Raw genomic sequence first — 24,333 nt, 5'->3', positions numbered from 1 at the left:
CTATCCTCGGCACATTTTGGTACTATATTATAAATTAGATTTGTAATAACCATGCGAACGAAGCTTATCATAAACATATGAAAAGCCATAAATTGAAAACAATTATTTTAACTATTTTCATTATAATTATTATTGAAAAATTGTAGAATCGAAGCAATAATATTTTTATTTTCTTTAAAAACTATAAATTACTTAATATTGATTGCATTTAATATTATTGTGAATAGTACTTTATATATACTAGTTAGCATTAAAATTATCACCTAACCTCTTCGATTATTCTGCAAACATTAACATTTTGACAGTTCTCGAATGATAGATTATACTTTATTATTTAAGCGTTAATTTGCATGTATATAATTATAAATTATGAATAGAATTAAAAATATCATCTATATCTGACGCATAATGAGTTTATTGTGATAAGTTACTTATAAAAGTATTTAAAAAAAAATGTCTGCAATTATAGATGATAAAGTGGTTGCAGGAGCAAAATCTGCAAACATTGTTAAAGAAGATCCTATTGTAGCATTGACGGTATTTATACCGTTTTAATAATAGAATTTAGAAAATTATAACATATATTTTTTTATTGAAAAAATATTTGTAGAATTATATAATTATAGAAAATTACTGTGAATTACCTTCTTTCTTTATTTTCTTGTTATTTAACAATGAGTTTTAATGCAAGAAAATATAATTTCATTTAAAATATAATTTCATATAAATTTACTTCTATCTTTATTTTCTATTTGTATAAAATTTATTTTATATATTTATTTTAGGAAAAAGTTAATGCATTATATTTTTTTCGAGATCACTATTTTGAAAATCATTCTATTGAAGAAGCCATTAAAAAAAATAATGATTTAGAAAAAGAGATGAAAGATACTTTAAATAAATTTGATGAATGTAAAGGCTATGAAATTGATGGATCAAGAGCAAAATATTATTATCTAAAAGGAAAAGCTTTAAATGTTACAGAACGTTTTATACCTCAAGCAGAAGAGTTATTAACAAAAGCAGTGAAATTAGAACCTAATTTAGTAGAAGCATGGAATGAATTAGGAGAATGTTATTGGAAAAATGATGATATTCAACAAGCAAAAAATTGTTTTGTTGGAGCTTTACGTCATGTAAAATTCTTTTTTCTAATTATTATATATCTTACTATTTTTTATAATTATATATCATATAATTAAATCATAAAAATTATAGGGTAAGAATAAAGTATCCTTAAGAAATTTATCAATGGTATTCAGACAAGAACCAATTCTTAATGTTGAACAACGAATGCAAAATATACAGAAAGGTGTAGAACATGCTAAAGAAGCAGTTAGCCTTGATACAACAGATGGAATTTCTTGGGCAATATTAGGAAATGCTTATTTGTCTTCCTTTTTTACAGTAGCACAAAATCCTGCAATTTTACGACTTTGCATGTCAGCTTATGCACAAGCAGTAAGTCTTATAATAATTTTCATTGTTAATTAATAGTAAACATTTAAATTATTTGTAGGAAAAAGATATTGTAGCAGGAAGTAATCCTGATTTATTTCATAATAAGGCAGTGGTAAGCATTTTATTTTTTTTCAATACAATTTATAAATTTTAATTACTAATTCCTAATGTAATTAAATAAAATACACATTAGGCCTTAAAATATCAAGAAGAATATAGTTTAGCATTAAAGTCTTTTGAAAGAGCAATGCTATTAGATCCATTATGGGAAACACCACGTAATAAAAGAGATGAATTATTACAATATTTAAAAGATGTACAAAATTCAGTAAACAATAGTGGGAGAGTAAAACCGAAGAGATTGTATCAAATGATAAGGGTATTTAAATTTTTTTTGGACAATATTTTTTTTTTTCTATTCATGAGAATATAATTTCAAGATGATTCATATTATTTTATAAACTTAATACGTGATGCTGGTACCTATACATATTTATAGGTTTCTGATTAAATGTAGGCATTGGATGTTAAGCATTTGGGACCATACAAAGGTGGCTCTTTCACATCCGGCCAGAAGACTGTAAAGTTAGATTTAATATTATTGAAAGATTTAGTCCTAGGATTAAATCCAGAGAAAGTTATATTTGGAAAAGTAGTATGTTGGATACAAGATACTGATTGTGTACCTTTGTAAGTAAATTTTTTATATTAAACAATATTAACGTAAAAACAATTAAACAAATAAGAAATTTATTAATAAGATTCACAAATACGTGTCGAATTTTTTCAGCGCTTTTTGCCTTGTTGATGAAGAAAAAACATGTATTGCTGTAACAGTATACAATCTTGCTAAAGGTCGTGGAGTTACTGTAGGAGATTCTGTTGCTATACCCGAACCGTTCGTGATTCATCAAAAGTTTTCTTATCTTAATAATGTTAATATTATTTTAATGTTATATATACTTGTTCTAAAATTAATGATTACATAAGTATGTCTTTTTTCAGGATTTTGACTTCAAATCTATACGCGTCGAAACTCCGGTTATATTGGTTGTTAATGGAAGAAAATTAGGTAGGGAACAAGAAGCATCTGCAAAATTGCATACCTTTAAAAAAACCGATTAAGGTTTACGTACAAAATTCATTTTGAATTAATGAAACACAATTAGTAATGAGATTTTTTTTCATCTCAAATTTAAATTAATGTCAGTGAATAGACAATGTGATATTTAAATTTTGAATCTAAGTAATAATTATACATTAACAGAATTTAATAATCTTACCACAGTCAATATTTCTGAAGATAGGTTGATCTATTTACAATTGTTGCTCATTTCCATAGAAAATGTGTAAATTTGAAGTGACGAAAGTTCTGAATGTCTTGAATGTTTTCAATTTATTTCCGATATATTGATTTATAGAGAAGCTCGAAGAATTCGAATACATGAATTTTTATGAAATTTTCTATATATATAATAAAAAATAAATTCATTTAAATAATTCTTATATGATAAGCAATAAAAATTTTTATAATACATTAAAATTTTATAAAAATTACTAAGTATACATTCTTCAAGTTTCTCTTGTCGATTCAAAAATTTCAGAATGTTTTATATATAATATAATCGAATTTCATATAAAAATACTGATTTTTATAATATATCTACGCGTATTTCTTAATTTTCAAATAATTTCCATTTAAAAAATTATTATACGTTTGAATGTTCTTGATTTTTTTTTTTTTTTTGAATTTGTTTCGTATTTTTAATATGTTTATTGTTATGATTTCATGATAACGAGGAAAGTCAGAAAATAAGCTAAAAGATATAGTCCGTTAATATTTAAAAAAATAAAATAAACTGATTTTTCCTATAAATTTTACTCCATCAATCAGTTTTACCGTGCCAATAATATAACTTTTTCTTATTCGTACAAAACAGAAACTAACCGTTCTTTTATACTCAAATACTCACACAAATTTATTTTAACTCTGCTAAAATAACGTCCATAAGTTTGTAAGGATAAAACATATTGTAAAATATATAATACGTAGATTTATTTTCAAAAATATTGAAATTGATTTATCGAAGTTCACACTCGAGAAGAAAACTAGCGAGAAAAAAGAAAAAAACGACGAATCCTATTTCTGTTTTTGTCGCTATATTTCTGAAGAGCTTAAACGAAAATGCAACAGATATTATTAAAACAATATGAAAAATAAACCGACAAACATAGGAACAGGATATCGCGTTTTTTTCAGTCATTTTTACGAAAATTGCTTGTGATATATATATATGATATATATATATTTAAAACGTTTGTATAAAAATGTTTTCTATCGTCGATTATATTAATAAATACTTATTTAATAACAATATAGTAGTTGGGCGTTTCTCTATTAAATTCTAACGTCCGTTTGACGGAGAAACAATAGTGAACATCCAGCAGACCGTGACTAACGACTGTTCGAACACTAATCGTTCTACGACAATCAAATGATCTTTCCATGTCGAAGTCATCGATCTTTTTCTTCTAATACACATATATGTATATCATGGTCCGTCACATTCAAATACGATCGGTAATTTTACGTAATTTTACGTAAATATGACGGAGGTGTATCAATTTTCTCCTTTCAGGACGTATTTTTTTACTTCACATATTCACCTCCCATAACTTAAAGTAATTATCAATAACCTCAAGGAACCATTCGCGTCGTTGAGGATCTTTGAAAATGGGTGCCAGTGTCTTTAGCTGTAGTTGCAGTAATGCCTCGTTACCCAACAAACTATCCAGTTGCTTCAGCAACATCGCATCACCATGTAATTTCAGCAAACTGGCGTATGAGAAAATGTAATATTGGTTTCGAAGCCGTTCCACCGCCCATGACTCGACGGTGCGATTTCCGCTCGCTGCCTGTATGGAGCCCATGTGCTCCGCGTACCACGGTGAAAAGTAGTTGTTCAATTCGATATTCGATAGATCTGCTACGCCACGGGTCTTCAATCGTTCTTTGATACGTAGATACGCTTGTTGTGTATACACGAACACCTGAAACGGATATATCATATAAATACAGGTACACATAAAGGAATATTTTTTATTTAAAATACACGATCGTAAAATTGTCTCGAAGAATACATGCTTTAAAAGAAGAGAAAGTTATTTTATATTAAAAAAAGGAAAAATTGTACACTGATATTTCAAGGACACGTTTATCTCTACAAAATATTAAAATATTAAACAGCGAATAATTATTAAAGATAACTTCATAGAAAAATTATCATATATAAATAGATATAAATGAATCGCATTATCGACATAATAAGCATATATCGATTTTTTTGGAATATTTTTTATGTTAATAAGTTTTTTTTGGCAGTCGTTAATTTAACCAGTGTACATTTCGATATCACTATTCTACTTACAAATCTTTGGACTAGTCTTTAAAGTTTGTATACTGATAAAATGTAGATACAAGAGCACTCCGCCTGTTGCGTTTAAATCATAGCTTCAGAGTGTAATTTTGATTGTATAAGAAAAACAATTATTAAGAGAAAATTTCTTTGGTGATGTTTTGCAACGTTTGATTTAATGATTTCTAGGCAGAAATTCTCGGAAATAAATCTTGAAGTAATAAATTTTATGCAATAAAATCTTTCCTCTTGCGCAAGCATTTTAAAAATAATATGAATATTCAAATATCCCATTCGAATACTCGTATAAAGTAAATATTCAAATATACTCGATTGAGTTGATCTCGAATTCACAGATCCGAGCTGGTAACAAACAGTAATTCTAATCCTTACCTGATACAAAGAGTTTCCAGTGACGTAAGCGGCGATATAATGCGATCCAAAGTGTTTGATAAATCGCACCACACTCGCCGTATCACCGACCGTAACGTTCTCCGTTTCCCGAAGAACCGCCTCGTCTAGGATCATCGTTTCCGCGGTACCAGCCAATTTCTGATTCTCGCGGAATCTGGCAACACGTACCAACACGTAACAATGATCACCTGTGATGAAGGACGAGTTGATGCCTAAATGGCGAGCAATGGCCGCCTTCGACCAGCTGGCGCTGAACGCTCGCCACGGCCTTTCCAGCCGTTCGAACGTGAAGTCCCGGAAGTATGCTTGCAGAAGTTGGCGAACATTGTCGCAAAACTCCATATGGAAGTCTCCATCGAACACAGCGGTCTGTTGTCGTTGCCTGGTCATCATGGGGACAGGATTCCTGAAAACATCTAATGTCGGTTCACGGAAGATCCATGTCTCGGTGTCGTTTCTTGGGACCACTCTCATGCTGATGCTGAGGTAACCGTAACGGCTGAAGATGTTCACGGCGCCGCCGAGACGCGGCCTCTGGGACCCGTTGCTGAACCGTATCCCGGTCAACAACGCGATCGTCCACGCCAGGAGCAAGAATCGCGTGCGCGACCACATCTCTCGCGGCTGCCTGCGGCGAAACCACCTGAAAACAGGGGGGCGAAGATTCCATTCAGAATATATATCGAACGAGGCGGAATGGAAGAAGCGAGAATGGAAATGCAAAGGGTGAATAATAATCGGGAATTTTTTACCTTTTTAATTTAACTTTGCTATAGGAAAAAGGAATTGTGTGTGAAATTAATAGTTTTATAATAAATAAAAACTGGTTTGGAAGACCGACGAATAATAATAATCTACCAATAAAGTTTCCGATATATTTAAATGCTTATTGATTAAGAAATCTCTATTCAATAACTATAAAATGATTTTTTAAATTATCTTTACGTTCTTCAATTTAGAATAAAAAAAGATCCAAGTAAAAATTATCGAAAATATCGAATCTTACGGTTTCGATTCTTGAGACGTAAAAGATGACAAATTTTCTCACATCTTTATAACACCATCGACAGTTTCATTCGCAGCTTCACCACCATCAATTAAAATCGAAACGATACAAAATTAATCTCATAATCCTGAATCTAATACTATCCCTAATTATGTTATTATCGTATGAAATCGTGCGAATTTTACAACATAAACTTGGATTTTTCACGAGAACAAATCTATATACACTTTTAAGGTAGGAAAACACGCGTCTCGCGTTCTCAACTCGTGGCGTCTATCGACGTCTCGGATCCGCGAGTGCAACGCAACGAGTCGCCGGTAAATCGCCGCGAGTTATCTTGTTTTGTAGGTCTAGGTGCACATCGTCGAGGCGTTTGCAGAAGCAGTACTGCGGCCTTCATCCCCACCTGACCACCGGGCGAACACCTTCCTCTAACGCGGTTCTCCAGCATGCAACACACCACTGGCTGGGCGAGTGGTTTACGAACGTTTAGGAGCCAGTCGGTGGAGATAGCACCGATGCGAGTGCTATAATAATTAATGTTTGCCAAGTTTTTCAAGGAATATTAGTATTTTAACCTTTTTAGAAATTCATAGAGAATAGAAATATGCTGACACATAGAGAGAAATTTATGACTTTTTATCTAAAATTTTAGTAACAGCGTTCATTGTGTGAATTCTAAGCCTTCATAAATGTCTAATTCATGATAAATGCGATGTTAAAATTGTAAAAATATGTGTCAATAGATAAATAGAAAGCTACTAATTTCAAATAATTTTGAAACGAATACATAAACATACACACATTGAATATGTGTATCGTTAACGATAACTTTATTAAAAAACTATCATTTGTCATTTTTAATCATCGTTTTGTCTGTTGAATTCCCGAAAAAAATTGTATTTGCAACGATGAAGAGAGTAGATCAAGAAAAAGATTTGAAAGATATTTTTAAAACACCCATTATTAAATATTTTCAATATTCCTTTACTCTCTAAATATAATTCACGATCGTTTAACACATCTGCTTATACTTTTATCAATTCACAAAACTATCTATTTTCTTCATCTTTTCCAAACACAAGCATATTATAAATTATAAATTACTATAGGCAATAAGATACAATTATCCGAAACGACAATATTCATGTACTGTGGATAGAGTTCATCGAATATGTATTCATTCGTCACAAATAATTTGAAGACTTGAAAATCTGCTGAACATTTATAAATTCTCACGCATGCGCATCATGCATGCGCTCATATTGCGTGACTAATTGATCTTTGGCTTAATCCTTCTTCGAGCATTTTTTTCCCGCGTTTTCTCATGGATCCAGGAGGATCTAGAAGAAACGGTCGCTCGTTCGTCTCGGTTGGCCGCGTGCACGCGAGTCCGTGCATCTTGATAAATGTCCACGCGACACGATTGATCGTTATGCACGACGACTGCGATTTATGCGCTATTCTGCGTTAACGGTATATTACTCGTGAAGTGCGTTTGACAATGAAAAGCACCGAACGGTTTACTTCCGTGTTGATAACCGAGCGAGATATAATATTAGCTGTTCACCATTGTTCTTTCTCACGCCGGAATAAGAAATGACTACTTTACACGAAAGACATTGATCACGACATGTTTGTACTCGTTTTAATCGAAAGAATTTTAATGGCTTATCTATCGCTCATGATTGAGGTTGCCATTCAGTAACGATCGACTCGTTAATTGTATCGAAAAGGCAATTAATAAGGAATAAAAGGATTAATAGACATATTAATAAGAGTTGGTCTATTTAAAAAAAAATCTATTAATAGGTACATATTGATAGATAAAATGTTAATAAGTCAGAAGTGGTATATGAAATGAAAAGATAGATATTCGGATATTCTTGTATCTAAATGTTTACCACTATTCACGTGACAAACATCCGCTATGATAAAATAATGTCAAAGGTGACATACTTTCAATACGGAAAAAATATTAAAATGTTAGCTTGGAAATGATATATATATATGTTATTTTTATCTTGTATCTCTAACACGATGATAAAGATAATTAATTTTAATAGCTAAATCATTTTTGATCTAATTAATTTAGCGATAAGAATATTTGAGAATGAAGCTCGGTTTAAATTCTAAAGTATCTTGGATTTGTAATGTTAATTACATAAATTTAAATCTATTGATGTGAGTCATCTTTAATTTATTTATTGTATTTCTGATTGAAGATTACGTATCTCATATTTTATTTTAAATTTTTTTTAAATTAAAAAATACGAGTTTATCGTAAAAAAGAATCTTATAATCTAATAATAGTAAAATCTAATAACAGAATCACTAAAAAAGTTTTCCGAAGGTTACGTCGTCAAACCTTCACCTATTCCTTTTTTTTATATTATAAGAATGTAAAAGTGTTTTAAGAAGAACAAGGTTTCATAATAATGTCGTTAATTATTTTCGATCACGTAAGAACCAAAGTTATGTTTGTTTCTTGGACATCCTCCAATTTCGATTTGCAACTGGAGAAACACATTGGTTGATAATTATATATACTTATTTTTCAATTCTTGTTTCAAAAAATCAAAAGAATTTTTGAAAAATTAATTAATAATCAATTTTTTTTTAAATTAAATGTTCATCACATAAAGATTCAATCAGTGCATTTTTGCATACAATAAATCATTAAAACTCAAAGATGAAATCACTGTAAAGTATGAAGCAATCTGTTGCTACGAATTCATTTCCTTTGAATTGCCACTACATGGTTTAATTAATAATTTGATTAATAAATTGATTAATAAATATTTTCACAAAAGAAATAGCTTCCCATTATCTTTAGCATACAATGTATTAGTATTTAAGAAATTGTTATATATTTATTAAATAATTTTGTTATTGTAACTGTATGGATATTTTATATGCACCTCTGCATTTTCAAAATGTGTACAGAAATAAGCTGTAACCTACATCTACGCTTACATAATAGGAAGTTATTTGTCCATTTATCTCGAAAGGAAGATCGTTCTACATACCCAGATTCCAGTTACAGCGTTGCAAACGAAAGTTTCCATACATATTCATAAGATTGCAACAAAGAGTTCACCGTACAAAACTGACGGCAAAGTGACTTCATTCTTTGCCATCTTATTGTTAATCTTTCTAATGCGAAGCAAGGAAAAGGAAAAGTATGAAAGGGAACTTTCAATATTGACATCTAATATATCTAATATACTAAATCAATACGTAGAAAATATCTGTAAAAAAAAGTTTGCAATTAAAAAAAAAAGAATAGCAATTATATCTTTTTATTATTATCACTGAGATGATATTAAATTTTATGATATTAAATTTTGAAAGAATTTAAAAAATTTAATGATTAAAATGAAGAAAATATATACTTTTTATCATGCTTAATTAGTCTTTATCAAATAGAACGTAATGAAATTCGTTATTACAATTGCATTTTAATTGCTTCCAATGATACACGATTAAATAAAATTAACGCCTACTTAAATATAGCTTTCAACATAAGAGCCAATATGCATGGCATAATGGAATAAACAATGTATTCTTCGACATGCATCCGCCCCAGCCGAAGACGGTGAAGCTTCCAAATTAGCAAAACGGAAGTGGAACAGGTTCCACTTTCGCCATTCTCCGTTAAGCGTATGAAAGTGGCTTGTCACCGCGATTAGAAGTTCACGGACGTTCTAAACAGGTGAAGTTCGCATGTATTGTTCAACCTTTTAATCCAATTGACATTCTCCTTGAAATTTCAAAGAGAAAGGAAAATTTGCCGATTTATGGTAAACGATTCCAATGTTAATAAAAATGTAACAATGTTAAGTTTCTAAATATGTTAAAACTTAACAAGAATTAAATTCGACTTATTATTGGCACGCGACAAATACTTTCGTTTAACGTAGAAAGTTTCGTAAAATTGAACAAACGTAAATATCATCGATATTTCTGCACGTTCATTCTCGCGATGCTGCAGTAAAAGCATATAAACTGTTGTGTAACATGTATTATGCATCGAATGATCAACGTACGGGGGAGTCATAACAGCCAGATAAACGACTTTATACGTATATAATTTCTTACTGAGAAATTTCATAATTTCAATAGCATGATACATGGAAGAATTTGCATATATCCTATTATATAAATGTTAGAATATGTATCATAAATTAAAGTTTTAATAGAAAAAAATAAGAGCGATTTTTTTAAATAAAATTTTAATTTTTTCAGATTTTTTAATCATTTAATAGTATAGAAAATAGGAAATATGTTTTTCAATTATTCGTGCAGATAATTGAATAAAATTTGTGCAATATTTAAAAGTTTTTAAGTTCATTGAAAAATTATACAAGAGAAGTTATATAAGAGAAAGTCAAAATACATATGACGTTAATAAAAATCGATAAAAAAAAACACTTATATAAAATTAATTATAAGAAAATATATGCATGCAGCTGTAAATTTGTAAGTCATTCATTTCACGAGAATATGTCTTCCGTATTTATCAATGGCTAGGCATTCAAAGAGTTATTTAAACAATGTTGTGTATAGTTAATCAGCTGATTAGTTAGAAAGTTGAAAGTCCCTTTCTATTAACATCTAAGAAACGTATAGGAAATGTAAAATTTCCAAAGAATTGTATTGTACAATGAAAAGACATATATAGTCATCAATGAAACGAAAAATTATCTAAATTCCAAAATTTTTCATCAATACAAAAACGAATTCCTTTTCTCTAATGAGATAATAAGATAAAATGAAAAAAAAATCTGTCAATTTCGCAATTATTTTAAAAATAAACCTTAAAGTTAATCGTCATAACAACTGCAATCCACGCCTGTCACTAATTCGAAAAAGCACCTAACCGCACTGAAGATCACTCGAGTCGCGAGAATCACGATGTTATCGTCATACCTTGTGGAAGAAACGATGCGTCGGAGATGCAAAAAGTATTCTCGTGGGATAATATCGTCGCAGAGGAAATTGTTGACAACGAATTCGATATGTTACCGTGTGCGCGCGCGAGACAATAACGTGACGAATAACCGCGGTATATAAAAAACACCATTGAAAGAACAATCGAGTGCACGCTGCGATTCAGTTGTCGGTGGTACAAGAAGCGAGGTGGTACGTGACACAGAACTTAATGGGGAGGAATTATTTAAGTAGTGTGTTCGTGTGGTCGTCAGGATCACGAAAGGGGTCTTTGCGTAGTGGATTAGACACCGGAAGCGATATCATGCACCCGGTTGAAATATTCGTTTTTTAAATCTACAATTACATAAACAATAAAAGTACCGACTTGTAATAATATATCCAAATATTTTTGATAATATTTATTTTAAATATTGTAAGTAATTATAAACAATATATAATATTTTAATATGGAATAATAGAAATTTTGTCTTTTAAAGACAAGATACTGACCTTCGAACTGATTTCAAAAACATATAAATTATCTGTTGCATTTAATTACCAGCTTTCTCGCACCCATTTTCCACGTTTTACGGTGATTTATGACTATGGTAACTTGGTTCGCGTGATTTAGCAAAATCGGAATCTGTAATTCGTATGCAAGTTTCAAAACTCAGACATGAATCGTGTTCTCTAGATATAAGGTTTAAAAAAAGAAAAAGAAAGAAGTGTAATGATTGTTACAATTATTCCGCTCGTGAATCACGATGCACGTGCACTTTAATGTCGTGACTGTTATTTGCTGATCTATCAATTTTGTATTCAGCATGATTCTCTCCAATTATTCCTAAAACGATATATTTGAATTACAGAAATGTAACTAAAAACAAGGACATATTGTTAAAAATTTGATCTAAAAAGTTCAATCGATTTAATCATTGAATCTTTCATTTTAAAGAAATTATAAATTAATTATTAAATTAAAATAAAATGTAATTACCTATAATTTTTTTATAAATAAAGATCATGATAAATGAATTTATGAAGAAGAAATAAAAAAACTAAAAAAACAAGTAAGATTTTTTAATAATTTAAAAACTTTAATAAACTTTGATATAGACAATCCTGGAAACTAAGGTAAACGACTTCAGACATCAACATCTCATACAAATGACTTTATTCTTCATTCACCGAGTTCAATATTTCTGGGTACTGTGTAATTCATGCTGTTAAGCCATGAATAATGGAAGATTTCGTGAGATCTTTTAAAATTCTCGGTTTTTGGGATTATATCAACTCTTTGAAATTCAAGGTTATGGTTTTTACATTCATGTTGAATCTTGAAGGCTACTAAAAATTCAAAATCGTAAAAATTTTTCTTCTTACTACATATATTAAAAATAACCTCTACAATATTGCTTACCTATTACAAAAATTAAAGCATTCTTTGGCATTATAATTAATTTCATTGTCCTCATTATTATTTCTACAATTCCATTATTAATATTCATTACATCGAATGACATTATGAATACACTTCTTAACCCACTATCTAACCTCCATTCTCTTCAAAACTACTTTGATCCATCTCACGAAACAATGCCGCGTGTGTTTCACTCCACATCGAACACATCAATCTCTTCCCTTCGTAATACGGGTGCAGATGAAAATGACGTGTTCTCTTCATTCTTCGCATTGCTATCATATGACGGATTTAGAAAGGGAGACACGTAATTCGTAAATAAAATCCGCAGTCCCGTCGTCTAAGCGAGTGCGATTAATTTTCTCCTCAACGGTTATTCTATGAGTAACGGTTACGCAGCTAACGTTACTAATATGCTTGAAATGTATAAATGATCGCGCACGCGTTCACACCATCATTTACCGGCGTGCACCGTGGCGCGCCAGTTGCGCGCGCACGTATGCTTCGTTCTTTCGAAACGAACCTAGTGTTTATTCGATCGTCAGTCACATTCATCGTTTGACATCCGTTAAATGATATATATATATATAGAGAGAGAGAGAAAGAATATGACGAACTTACAGACAGCAAATACCGTTATTTTCTATTCGTTCATAGAATCATCAATCAATTTTGTTAATACGAATACAACGTGAGTTTTTTTGGCAATATTACAGATTTGTTCGATCAAGTATGTAGCAATTTTATTTATATCCAGTCAATGATGAGTAGTATAATTCATTAAATGAATGATTCAATAAATTGTATTTGTGCTTGGGATAAAATTTTAGTAGAATTGAATGTACGAATTAATTGAGTATATATATATATATACGTATATGGAAACGACATTTTTATCGTTCATTATAATTTAATATATATGCAACAAATATGCTGATATTATTAATTACATCGCGTATATCATCATGTTAGTATCATTATGTTATTGAATGATATCGTTGTGTTATTATGTCGTTAGATTGATGTCGCGTTGATAGGCACGGTGATTTTATAATACCCATTAAAATTTTATATATAGATATACATCAATATGCATGTTTATTTTTATTATTTTTGATTATTATTATTATTTTGTTAATATTGTCATAATTCTCGATTATAAATATTATGTACATTTTTATATTTATTCCTTTTTCAATAATACTAATAAATAACATTTTATTCTCCTCAAGATTTCTTTCTATTGATAAAATTGTTATGTTATTATGAAGAAAAATTAAATGTTTCGAAATAGTTTCTCTTCCCTTGGAGAAAAATTTATACGATTTACTTTCGTTGTAAACTTTTCAATTATCGTCGTGATCAAAGTAACAAGTTCGATGTCTATTGTTCATGCACAAATTACAGTGTAAGAGAGAAGACTGAGGGTCAAGAAATCGAGATGGATTTACCCTACCGGATCACGCAAGTTTATTCGACTTCCGTTAATCAACATTCCCCTCTACATTGTAGAGTTTGTCCTTTCCCCCACGAAACTAATTGTTATGGGTCACTGACTGTTTGTTGCAAGACAGCAAAAGATAACGCGAGTCAGCAACGTTGCCGTTCCAATCACCATAGCACTTGTTGCCACTACACACTTGTTGCACTAATTCTATTGAACGAACGATCTCGCGATGTCGACTTAATTGTTTGCTCGATTATATCTTTGTAATATTTCTTTTGTCCGTGATATGAAGATTGATTGTAAATTTTTGAAAAATTTATAAAATCAGATAAATTGATAAATTGATAATCTGTCAATTGGATTTTCTTAATCCTTTATGATTCTACATTGAATTAAACTCGATGTTTTATTTTATTTTATTCGTTCATATATTATATATATATATATTTTTTCAAATCTAATTATAATCCTATTACAAATCCATTTATAAAAACAAAACAATGATTAATGATTTTCTTAATTATGAAAATATAAAAATATATTTAAATTATGAACAGCTTTTGAAAAATATAGTAGAAAGAACCAGTTGTGACGAAATATCGAATATTACTTCGATTTATAAAACATTAACTTTCCAATGACTGAAATTGAAAACTTATAGAAATATATTATGCATAGTAAATATTACTTATGAAGTGTCTTGACTGAAATTTCCAATAAATATTTGCAGAATTTACAGTTTTATTTCTTTTGTGAATAGTTGTATAATGTATATGTTAAAATTTTAGAAAATATCAATATATCTTTTAAATTGAAACTTATACATAGAATCAATACAAAAAAAAAAAAAATAATTGAATTAATATTTCTTTTTTTTTCGATAACTTTTTTATACACTTAAAACCAGTTTCTTACATCTTTGCTTACAAAGAAAAGAAAATTACTACTTCCTACTTTCTTATAGAGTTTCAAGAGTTATTACCATATATATTTTATAAATTATTAAGATAAATTATTATAAATTAATAATCAAAAGTTACGCAAAAATATATTAATATTTAAGTTGTTGATTCTAGAATAATAAATTATTCGAATAGAATAAATTAATAAAATTTGAATTATATTAAAAAAATTTTCATTATTATTGATTAAATTTTAATTTTTAATTATATTTTTAAGATGAAAAATCACTCGAAGCAAACGTGTTAAGCAACGCGTTAATAATCTTAATTGTGCTAAATAGTCATACTTTAATATTTTTTATCCTTAGTGGAATTATATACAAGAAAATATATAATTCTTTATCCAACGAAAATTTCACAATTACGATAACCGTAGGTCATCAGTAATCCACGAATGTTAATTATAGACATCATGACATCGATCTATTTTTCATCTGACTTCTATATAATTGAATAATAATATTTCGATAAATTTATATGCATGAAATGCAATTAAATTCAAAATTAATAAATCTTCAATTTCTTTATTAAGAGAATAGAAAATTCAGGGATTTCTGAATTGAGATTTTCCACTGGACTGACGCACATATGTAAATTAATTGCGAGGCAAAGGCGGTCTTGAAAAGTAAATGTTCCTTTTATCGGACGACAAGACAAATTACAGATATTTTACAGACGAGAAACAAGTCTAAACAGAGGCCCGGGTTTCAAACTCGAGAACGCGATCATGTTAATTGCTCTCTATTACAATGATAACTGGAGCAGTTCATTTATTAAATTACTCATGTTTGCGACATTTGCGTTAAACCTTAGTAACTTCTTTCATAAACGTTCCAGAAATGATCATTAAAAATACATTGATTGAAATTTTTGATGAAAATTAAATACATCAACGTAAAATTTTTTTTAAATATTTTTTATAAAACCGATTTAATCGAAAGATCTAAATCAATAAAAAATTTTACATATTTATTTTTTTGATAAATTTAACTTTACAAATTTTATTTATGAAATTTTTTAATATTTATAATCGATTCAGATCTTTTATTTTTATATTTTTATACGTCTCGTTATAATCTCGTTTTCCTTATATTATCGTATAATAAGAATGATGTCTACTATTAATAGGTCGACGAATAAACAAATATGTGTATTTTGGATAAATATCACGAGTAAAAGTGAATAAATTTAAACGAGTTATTAACTCATTCGTTAAATATTTCACGATAAACGAATTTGCACTTCTATATTGCTGCATTGCAACAATCAATATGATGAATATCAAATGTTATCTATAGCCAACGAACCATAATCCATTAGCATTTTAACAATTTGTATTTACGACACACTACGTTTACACGAATTACACATGTACGTCAATATTGAACACGGCACCGTTTGTACAACTGATTGATAATGATTCCGTGATATTTGTTAGCAACTTCACGCAGTACGTCTCATCGCGATAAATCGAACCGCATCCACTAACCGCCATTGTTAAATAATGAGAGTAGATACAAATTTATTGGTATTACAGATTCCTAGAAACTAATGGATATTATATTACGTACTCGTTTCACAAGTTACATTCTTTATGAAAAAAATAGAATAAAAATAGATAAAAAAAAAGAAGTGATAAATGTTTTATTTAAAAAAATTACCACAGATATGGTGAAGAAGAATGATTTCTTGTGAAAAGATAAATAAATAGAAAAAAATATATAATACAATTTTTTGATTAACAAGAAAAATTATTTTGATTTTTGCGATTCATTGCATTAAATATTTTTTCAATTTTGAATTATAGAAGAATTAATATTTAATTCCTTAATTACTTCAGATAGCATACGCGTTCAATATTGCACGTTTTAAACTTATAAATCATTTTTTTAAATCAGTTTTGATCTCGAAACAAGTACAACCATTTTTGAAGATAAACGAGAGCAGTCTCTAGCTCATGATTTCCCGCTGTGTCATTACTTCATGACAAGCGAAAAGAAGAATATTCGTATTCCTTTTACATCCTCTGGAATCAACCTGGCATTTAAGGAGGCATTTTAAGTGTATCTTTAGAACCGTACGGTATAAGAGCACCTCGTTCCCGCGAATTGCATGCATCCATACACTCGACCGTTTTGACTCTTTCAACGAGGAGAAAAAAATCTTTCCTTGTACACACCCTTATAAGTAATTGCTTTAGGGGAAATCGGCATAACTTTACTAAAGATACAAAGATGAAGAAAAATCAAAGAAATATAAGAAAAAATAAATTTAAGTACTAAAGAAAAAATATTTATTATTTATTATTTAAAATCAATTTAAATTATTAACTTATTATTTATTATTTGAAATTTATTAATTTTTCGATAGACATTTACATCTCTCCATTAAAATATCAGAGAAAAAAGAAATGATCGTTATTCTTCGCAAGCATAAAAACAATTAGTGCATATTCGAGAATTCCAATATCAAAAGGCAGACATCGCGCTATTTATATCTAGAAAAAAATTTCTGCCAAAAAAGAAGTCCTCGTCGACCTTGAACAAGCTTTAAGCGCATCTCCATTGCTTCGCCTCCTTCGCATCTTTTACAATCTCCCGTGCAATTTCACGCGTTTACCGATTTTGCAACATCATTGTGTCCAACCATGGTTATTATTCAGAATAAAAAGAAAGACGTTCCCGCAAGGTTGAATGAATAACACAACGCTGTCTATTCAACGACATATCTCGTGACATTTGCACGAAGATGCTTGCGATATTCCACTATCAACTCGGCGATATTTCTCGCGTATCGACGATCGTCTTGCGCCATATATCTCTGTTCAAAGAAGCGAATATCTTTGTGCCGCATGAGAAGCCAATCGCGAAGATCGCGTCGGTGGTCACGTTTTCATCGAGAACATACGGGCAGATGATTTTGCAATGGCTATAACGGCCTTTCAGAACCGAACGTTTCGAAGGAAACGGTTTCGTACACGCGCTCGTAAGTCTTTTCAATGGTTATTTCAATCTTCTTCGAGAAACGTTGTGTAAACTTGAGAGTTAAAATTTGTTACGATGAAAACAATGTAAATGAGAAATATTAATACTCGATTTAATTAATTATGAAATAAATGATATGTATGATGAAAATAAGGATGCAATTTAAGTAACCAGATGACTAATATAGGTTAATAGTTCTTTGAACCAACGGAAAAGGATGTACTTTTTTTTCAATAACGCAACTGGTAGATAATTTTCACGAAGCTTATTGCAAATTTTATTTATTTAATCACTAGCTAAGGATTATACCGATTATTAATAGCAAATAGTTTACTATAATAGTAAACTGTGCATATAGATATATGTTATTTTAGGATATATTGTTACAGATATAATTGTAGGAAACAGTTTACATTTTCAAAAAGTATCATAAAATTTATTCAATGCAAATCGAGAAAATTTAAATAATAATATAGAATAATATACTCATGGTAATATTTTCAACATCCTAACCAGTTCACCAAAACATTGCTTCACCGAATACTGGATAATCGTTGAGCGTGGAGGAAATAATGATTACAATGCTTTCTTGAGTTGTGCGAGCGGCGTGAATGGGTTTGAGACATTAACCTCGAGTCATTTTCATCGTTGGGCAACAATTTTGCGGTTAATACTTGATTTGCCACGACGTAACAGCTGAGCGAGCGAAAAATATTTTCTACAATACGATTCCTTAATTTCCTCTCAATCTTTGTCGCGTTGTATCACGAACAATTCTTTTTTTTTTTTTTCGAGAAAAATAATACATACGATACAGAATCAAGATTTCTTTGTAATATTCAATTTATAATTTTAAAAAATTTTATAAATAACTTTTTCATAAAGATAACTCGAGAAACGTGTTTGTACATCATTTCTTTAAAGATTCATAAATAATAATTATTTTTTATGGATATTATTATTTTTATAGATAAGAGTGCAACGTGAATATAAAATATTAAACACGTCACGTTCTTGTATTATCACCAGAACTGATTAACGTTATTACGTCAATTAATATCCACGATCCAATACAAATTAAAGCTCATACGTATAAATATCTCCAATCAATTTGCATCAAGATATTCCAATCCATTTCATTAAGTTCAAATACTAATTTCTACATACGTCTCTATCTCCTTAATGAACACTTCGTACACCCGATTAAATCATTATCCCATAAAATTATCGGCTTACCACATATACATAATATCAATAATAACGTCAAAAATAAAATGACAAACGATCCATCCAATTCCTATTTATATCGTAATAACGTTCCACGTATGTACAAATGTATTCACAGTAGTATCGATATTTCACGGATAACGAACGAATCGATTGATCTCGGCCAATCTCGTGCGTAAGGTCGTCGATTTACCTCGGTATGAAAGTACAAGTTCCTGGTATTTTTCTTGCAAAATCCTGTCGTTCTCGCCGGTACTATTCCGAGCTGTTTGTTCCTGGTTGAAAATCTAGGTAAGTAGTATAAGGACGGTCACCCGCAATCGTACCACGTGGTTGTAAATCGTTCTGACTCGCTTTTCCCATATATTCTCGCAATGTCTACACATCGGTGTGTATCGATACCGCGTGTATACGCTTGTATTATCGTATACTGTATACACGCGGATAGATGTGAAAGTGCGTGCGTGTATACCAGTGATAAAAGTTTCAAAAAGAATATAGCGGTTTTTTCACAGCCAGTTTTCGCTTTAAGGGTGCTCCCGTTACACCTGCGAGCATTGCGTATCGCGAGATCTACGGATCGATGGGGGCAACCTGTTGATTCTAACGAACCCGCGTACCGGTGGTCAGTTGTGATTAGTTATCGCTGACTCATAACAAACTATACTTTGTTTCAGAAGGAAATTAAATAAGCTGGCGGTGACTGGAGTGACTTTTTTTTTTTTTGATTCGTTGTGGTTTTATTACGGGCGAGCAACACGTATTGTAGCTGTACACGTGGTGCAAATGGAAGAGATTATATGATCTTTGTGGATTGATTTAAGGAACATTGATAGAATTTGCGATATACGTATCTATATATATGTATATATGTCTCATGCTACTGAGCTAAGAAGATTTCAAAGTCAAGGAAAAAAATTTGGTAAACGAGATAGAAATTTTTCATTCGATTTCTTGGAATCGATTTGCTTTTAATAAGGTTTCACAGATCGCTGATTCATTGTTCTATTGTAATATTTTTTCTCTATTTTTTTTACGTAAGAATAGCAAACACGATTTTATACACGAACGAACACCGTCAACGAAATCGTTAACTCGTTCTAAATATTCTGTCTATTAAGCAACGTGTACGGGATAATTTCAATTATGACGCGAGTACCTTCCTAATCGAGTTGAACTGCTATAGCGTAATAAAATTTATCGTGATAATTGATTACCAAACAAATTGCTCCTCTTCTAACGTGAATCGATTTTGTATAAAATGTTTTGAGAATTATGTATCATATTTATTTGATATTTCTTTAAATTATGCGTGTTTTTAATTTTTCATTTTCAGTAAAAACAAAAAAAAAAAAAGGAAAAAATTCTTTGCGGACATTTAATTTTATAGACATTCGACCTTGACTTATATTTTATTCACCTTCAAAACGAATGCAAAAGTTATCCTTGAATGATTTCGAAAAATTTGACCTCTATTTCGAAATTCGTTTGTACATTAAGCAACTTTCGATCAACGATTCTCGCGATATTTAATCGAATTATTTCATATTTAGATTCATTACAAGATAATGCAGTCAATAATGCAACGTAAAAAAAATGTAAAATAGAGAGAGCAATATAGCCAGAAAATTTTAAATTCAATTAAGAAATCAACAGAAAGTCCGAACTGACTATTAATTAGATTGCTGTAATTAAATTCGTATAAGTATCGTATTTTCTAAACAAGTCAATTGAAAGTATAATAAAGTTTATTTATACTTATTTTTTATTATATTTTAAGCTTGTTAATTTTGTTCATTCCGTTCGTGTCTTTCTTTGTTAGAGTATTCTTTGTAAGATTATTTTACTCGCATCCTGTTGATTACTATTAATCTAAATTGCAACTTTCATATGAATCTGAACATCATATATTACAACATAAATCAAAATCCTTGCTTTTGCACGTGTTAAGCATATGTGTTCAATCAAATTTATTAATAATTTATTTCTAGACATTCATATATTCTTGTCAGATATGATTATTACAATCATCATCATTTGTATCATTATTATTTAAAAATTATAAGCTAAAATATGTATATATTAACATTTTGAATTAATTTTAAAAGTATTAATTTTTATTAATTAATACAAAGTTGCAAAAAAAATGTAGAATATATTAGATTATAAAAGAAAAAACATTATAGTTTATTTTATTGATTAAATATTGATATTCACAACATCGAAATCATTTTATACGAAGATACACAGTTAACGAATGAGCCTAATAATTCCCTAAGCACAACGAGACCAAGGCTGAATTGCCGCAATCTAACTTTCAGTAGGCTCTTCAGCTTAGTAATTATTGCTATTATAAATACTTTGAGATTCGTTCTTTTGAATTACTATATAGTTTCAGTATATAGTTTGAATTTATTATTTCTAAAATTTGTTCGAATCATTCGTTACATTATTCTATTATTTGTGAAATTTCTAAAACTTGTTATATAATTTTTTAGCATTCTTTCATATCTTATTCACTATTCCTTTATAATAACAAAATATGTGATTAAAGCATTCATTCACATTATATGTTCGTATATTGTTCCTTCGTTATTATTTGAAATATGACAACGCACATAGGTTAAGTACATTCGATATAAATGCAGATTAATTCTCTGTAACAATCGATTATTAAATCCTATTCGAGCATTAAATATCGAGCATCGATCATCGATCATTGCGAACAATTCGAATAGGATTTCGGTGAAACATAACCCAACGTTTAATGCAATGAGAGGTTAAATAACGCGTTAGGTAAGTCGATATGCAATGTTCGAACAGTAGCCTCACGTGTGGCTCGTGTATATACGTGCACCTCGATTTCGATGGTAAATCTACTTCCTGAATGGAGGCCTACTTTGCTAAGTAGCTAACAGATCAGTTTCATAAGGTCGAAACATATGAAAGAATTGTTAAAAGTTATTTATCTTTTTGATATTATTACGGTCAAGTGTAACTTGAATATAGGTTAGTATTATGTTAGTTGCTATTTAGCGCGGATATATACACATATTGAATGTTACTGAAAGTTTTAAAATATTATGCATATCTGTAAATTACAAGGATGCAATTTTTTTAAAAATTTTTTATGCTTTTTTTAAAAGAAACTTTCTATTTAAATTAAAATTATAAATTGTGTAATAGAAAAATAATTCTTAAATGAAAATATTATAATTAAATAAATAAAATACTTAATTATAATAACATATGCTAATATTATAATAATATTATATAATATTGATTATTGCGATAAGAATATTTCGTTAAAACATCTAAAACTTAAACATATAAAAGATAAATACACTTGTTTCAATATTATTGGTATTATACATATATATTTATACATGCATATATTTACATATTTAATTTATAAAATAATTTTTTCATCATAATATTTTTTTAATTAAAATGCTAAATTATTGATAATCAATGATTATCATTTACGATGAAAAATATGTGTTTTAAATAAAAACAACGGTAAGTTCCAATAACGTATTCAATCTTGAATAATAATTAATCTCTTGTTTAACCTTCCATTATATACAAAATTATATTTTTCATATTATAAAATCGACAAACAAGTTTATTAAGACTTTCAAAAAAGTCCTCTATTTTTAAAAAAATCATAAGATAAAAGATTTTAACAAAATTATAAATGATTTTAAAATGTAATTTAATTATTAAAAACTTCTATATATTTGCATTTATGTAAAAGATATGAAATGGTATCATCATAAATTTTGTTTACCTACTTTGATCATTCATAACTATACGACAAAACATCTAACAAAGAAAAATATCGTTTTGAATAGCGAATTTGAAAACATGAATTGTAAACAGCACGTATGTATTCAGCCATTCGTTCTCACGGTAGAACATATTCTTATATTAGCATATTCGTTTTCACCCTTCTTTCATTTTTCTATTTAAATAAGATATTTGTATTGAATTTTCAAAATAACAAATTTTCAAATAATTCAAAAATAATTTTAAAAATAAATCGAATTCTGAATATATTTCAGAATAATTTTAAATGATAACGAACTTTTTTCCTACACTTTTTAAGAAAATGCATTATCCTTTGAGAAACTAATTACGTAAAAATTATTGAGATTTAAAAATTAAATATTGAGATTTAAAGATACAATATCATAATTATCTATCTATGATTAATTACTTTGATAATTAAATAGTCAAGTATCTTTTTACAATTAAAATCATCGTATCATGTCGATAAAATTATGGAAGATATGCAACAAATTTAAAAAAAAAAAGAAATCTCACCTAAATGTTTCAAGGATTCTCCATTTCTTCTTCACAATTATCCTTTCGATATTATAATTACATAGATCCAATAACAAAATGTATAAGCATTTCTTGTAGATTTTCTCATAAAATCATTATTGTTCGTTGGATTCACTCGTCCTGCACTTCAAGTTATTCCGTCCTGTACCAAATAACAAACATCCGCTTAACCTCACCGCGATCGTACATCACATCAACAATCCAATTTAAAACAATCCAGAATCACTCAATGAAATAATCAAACTTATTCAGTTTCTTAATACTTTCTTTATATTTTTGAAATACAACAAACGAATTTAATATATTGACTCGTTGCACGCGAATCACAAGCTGTCATCGCGCAGAATCGCACCGGTCGTTTTCGCGGTATTTTATTTCACACGCATTCGACTGATCGTCGTAGAATGCAATCATCAATCTATAATCGAATCTTCAAATCAATCGATAAGAAACGATGTCTCGAACTCACGCAGAATTCTTTTTCAGGCCCTGATCCAAACTGTGCATTCACACGTGTAGCGTGTCGTATACCTTCTCCTTGTCTCGATAGGAATCGACCGCGTCCATCACTGACAACGATCGATCGATCGATCACAATCGACACCGTGTTCTGCTCTCGATCACGACAGACCACGATCTCACCGTGAGCAGCGAGCCTTCGCGACTGCGGCCGCTATTTCGTATCTACTAGCTGTGGCGAACGATCGCCGGTAA

The 24,333-nt window shown here is 29.5% G+C and overlaps 2 protein-coding genes across 10 annotated transcripts; one reads left to right on the top strand and one right to left on the bottom strand.

Moving 5' to 3' along the window:
- The first annotated feature begins 71 nt into the window (after window positions 1-71).
- Window positions 72-3,836, top strand: LOC107993758 (tetratricopeptide repeat protein 5). Its single transcript, XM_017050359.3, has 8 exons — window positions 72-537; window positions 786-1,136; window positions 1,219-1,461; window positions 1,520-1,573; window positions 1,655-1,840; window positions 1,979-2,151; window positions 2,252-2,396; window positions 2,467-3,836. The coding sequence occupies exons 1-8, from the start codon at window positions 454-456 to the stop codon at window positions 2,584-2,586; spliced, it is 1,356 nt and encodes a 451-aa protein (XP_016905848.1). The 5' UTR covers window positions 72-453; the 3' UTR covers window positions 2,587-3,836.
- LOC107993759 (torso-like protein) lies at window positions 3,493-24,332 on the bottom strand. 9 transcript variants are annotated; one of them, XM_062076263.1, is made up of 7 exons: window positions 12,787-13,503; window positions 12,653-12,715; window positions 12,230-12,579; window positions 11,974-12,076; window positions 11,743-11,875; window positions 5,271-5,934; window positions 3,493-4,512 (listed from the first exon to the last, which is right to left on the bottom strand). In XM_062076263.1, exons 5-7 carry the CDS (start codon window positions 11,781-11,783, stop codon window positions 4,117-4,119), a joined length of 1,101 nt encoding a protein of 366 aa, XP_061932247.1. In that variant the 5' UTR covers window positions 11,784-11,875; window positions 11,974-12,076; window positions 12,230-12,579; window positions 12,653-12,715; window positions 12,787-13,503; the 3' UTR covers window positions 3,493-4,116. The 9 variants fall into 9 exon arrangements, with proteins under 9 accessions (XP_061932247.1, XP_061932249.1, XP_061932248.1 ...); XM_062076265.1 differs by having other exon boundaries at window positions 12,230-12,576; XM_062076264.1 differs by having other exon boundaries at window positions 12,421-12,579; window positions 12,653-13,503.
- Between the last annotated feature and the right edge of the window lies 1 nt (window position 24,333).

The sequence above is a fragment of the Apis cerana genome, linkage group LG6 (assembly GCF_029169275.1).
Source record: "Apis cerana isolate GH-2021 linkage group LG6, AcerK_1.0, whole genome shotgun sequence".
NCBI classification, from domain to species: Eukaryota; Metazoa; Arthropoda; class Insecta; order Hymenoptera; family Apidae; genus Apis; species Apis cerana.
Note: the sequence above shows the minus strand (reverse complement) of the source record. Positions and strands in the feature narration are given on the sequence as shown.

Excerpts from the sequence above, each read along its gene's own strand:
- LOC107993758 (XM_017050359.3), top strand. The coding sequence starts at position 454 with ATGTCTGCAATTATAGATGATAAAGTGGTTGCAGGAGCAAAATCTGCA. Across the intron at positions 538-785 it reads ATCCTATTGTAGCATTGACG|GAAAAAGTTAATGCATTATA; the intron begins GTATTTATACCG and ends TATTTATTTTAG. Across the intron at positions 1,462-1,519 it reads TGTCAGCTTATGCACAAGCA|GAAAAAGATATTGTAGCAGG; the intron begins GTAAGTCTTATA and ends AATTATTTGTAG.
- LOC107993759 (XM_062076260.1), bottom strand. The coding sequence starts at position 11,783 with ATGCAACAGATAATTTATATGTTTTTGAAATCAGTTCGAAG. Across the intron at positions 5,935-11,742 it reads TTTTTGAAATCAGTTCGAAG|GTGGTTTCGCCGCAGGCAGC; the intron begins GTCAGTATCTTG and ends CCCTGTTTTCAG. Across the intron at positions 4,513-5,270 it reads CTGGAAACTCTTTGTATCAG|GTGTTCGTGTATACACAACA; the intron begins GTAAGGATTAGA and ends TATCCGTTTCAG.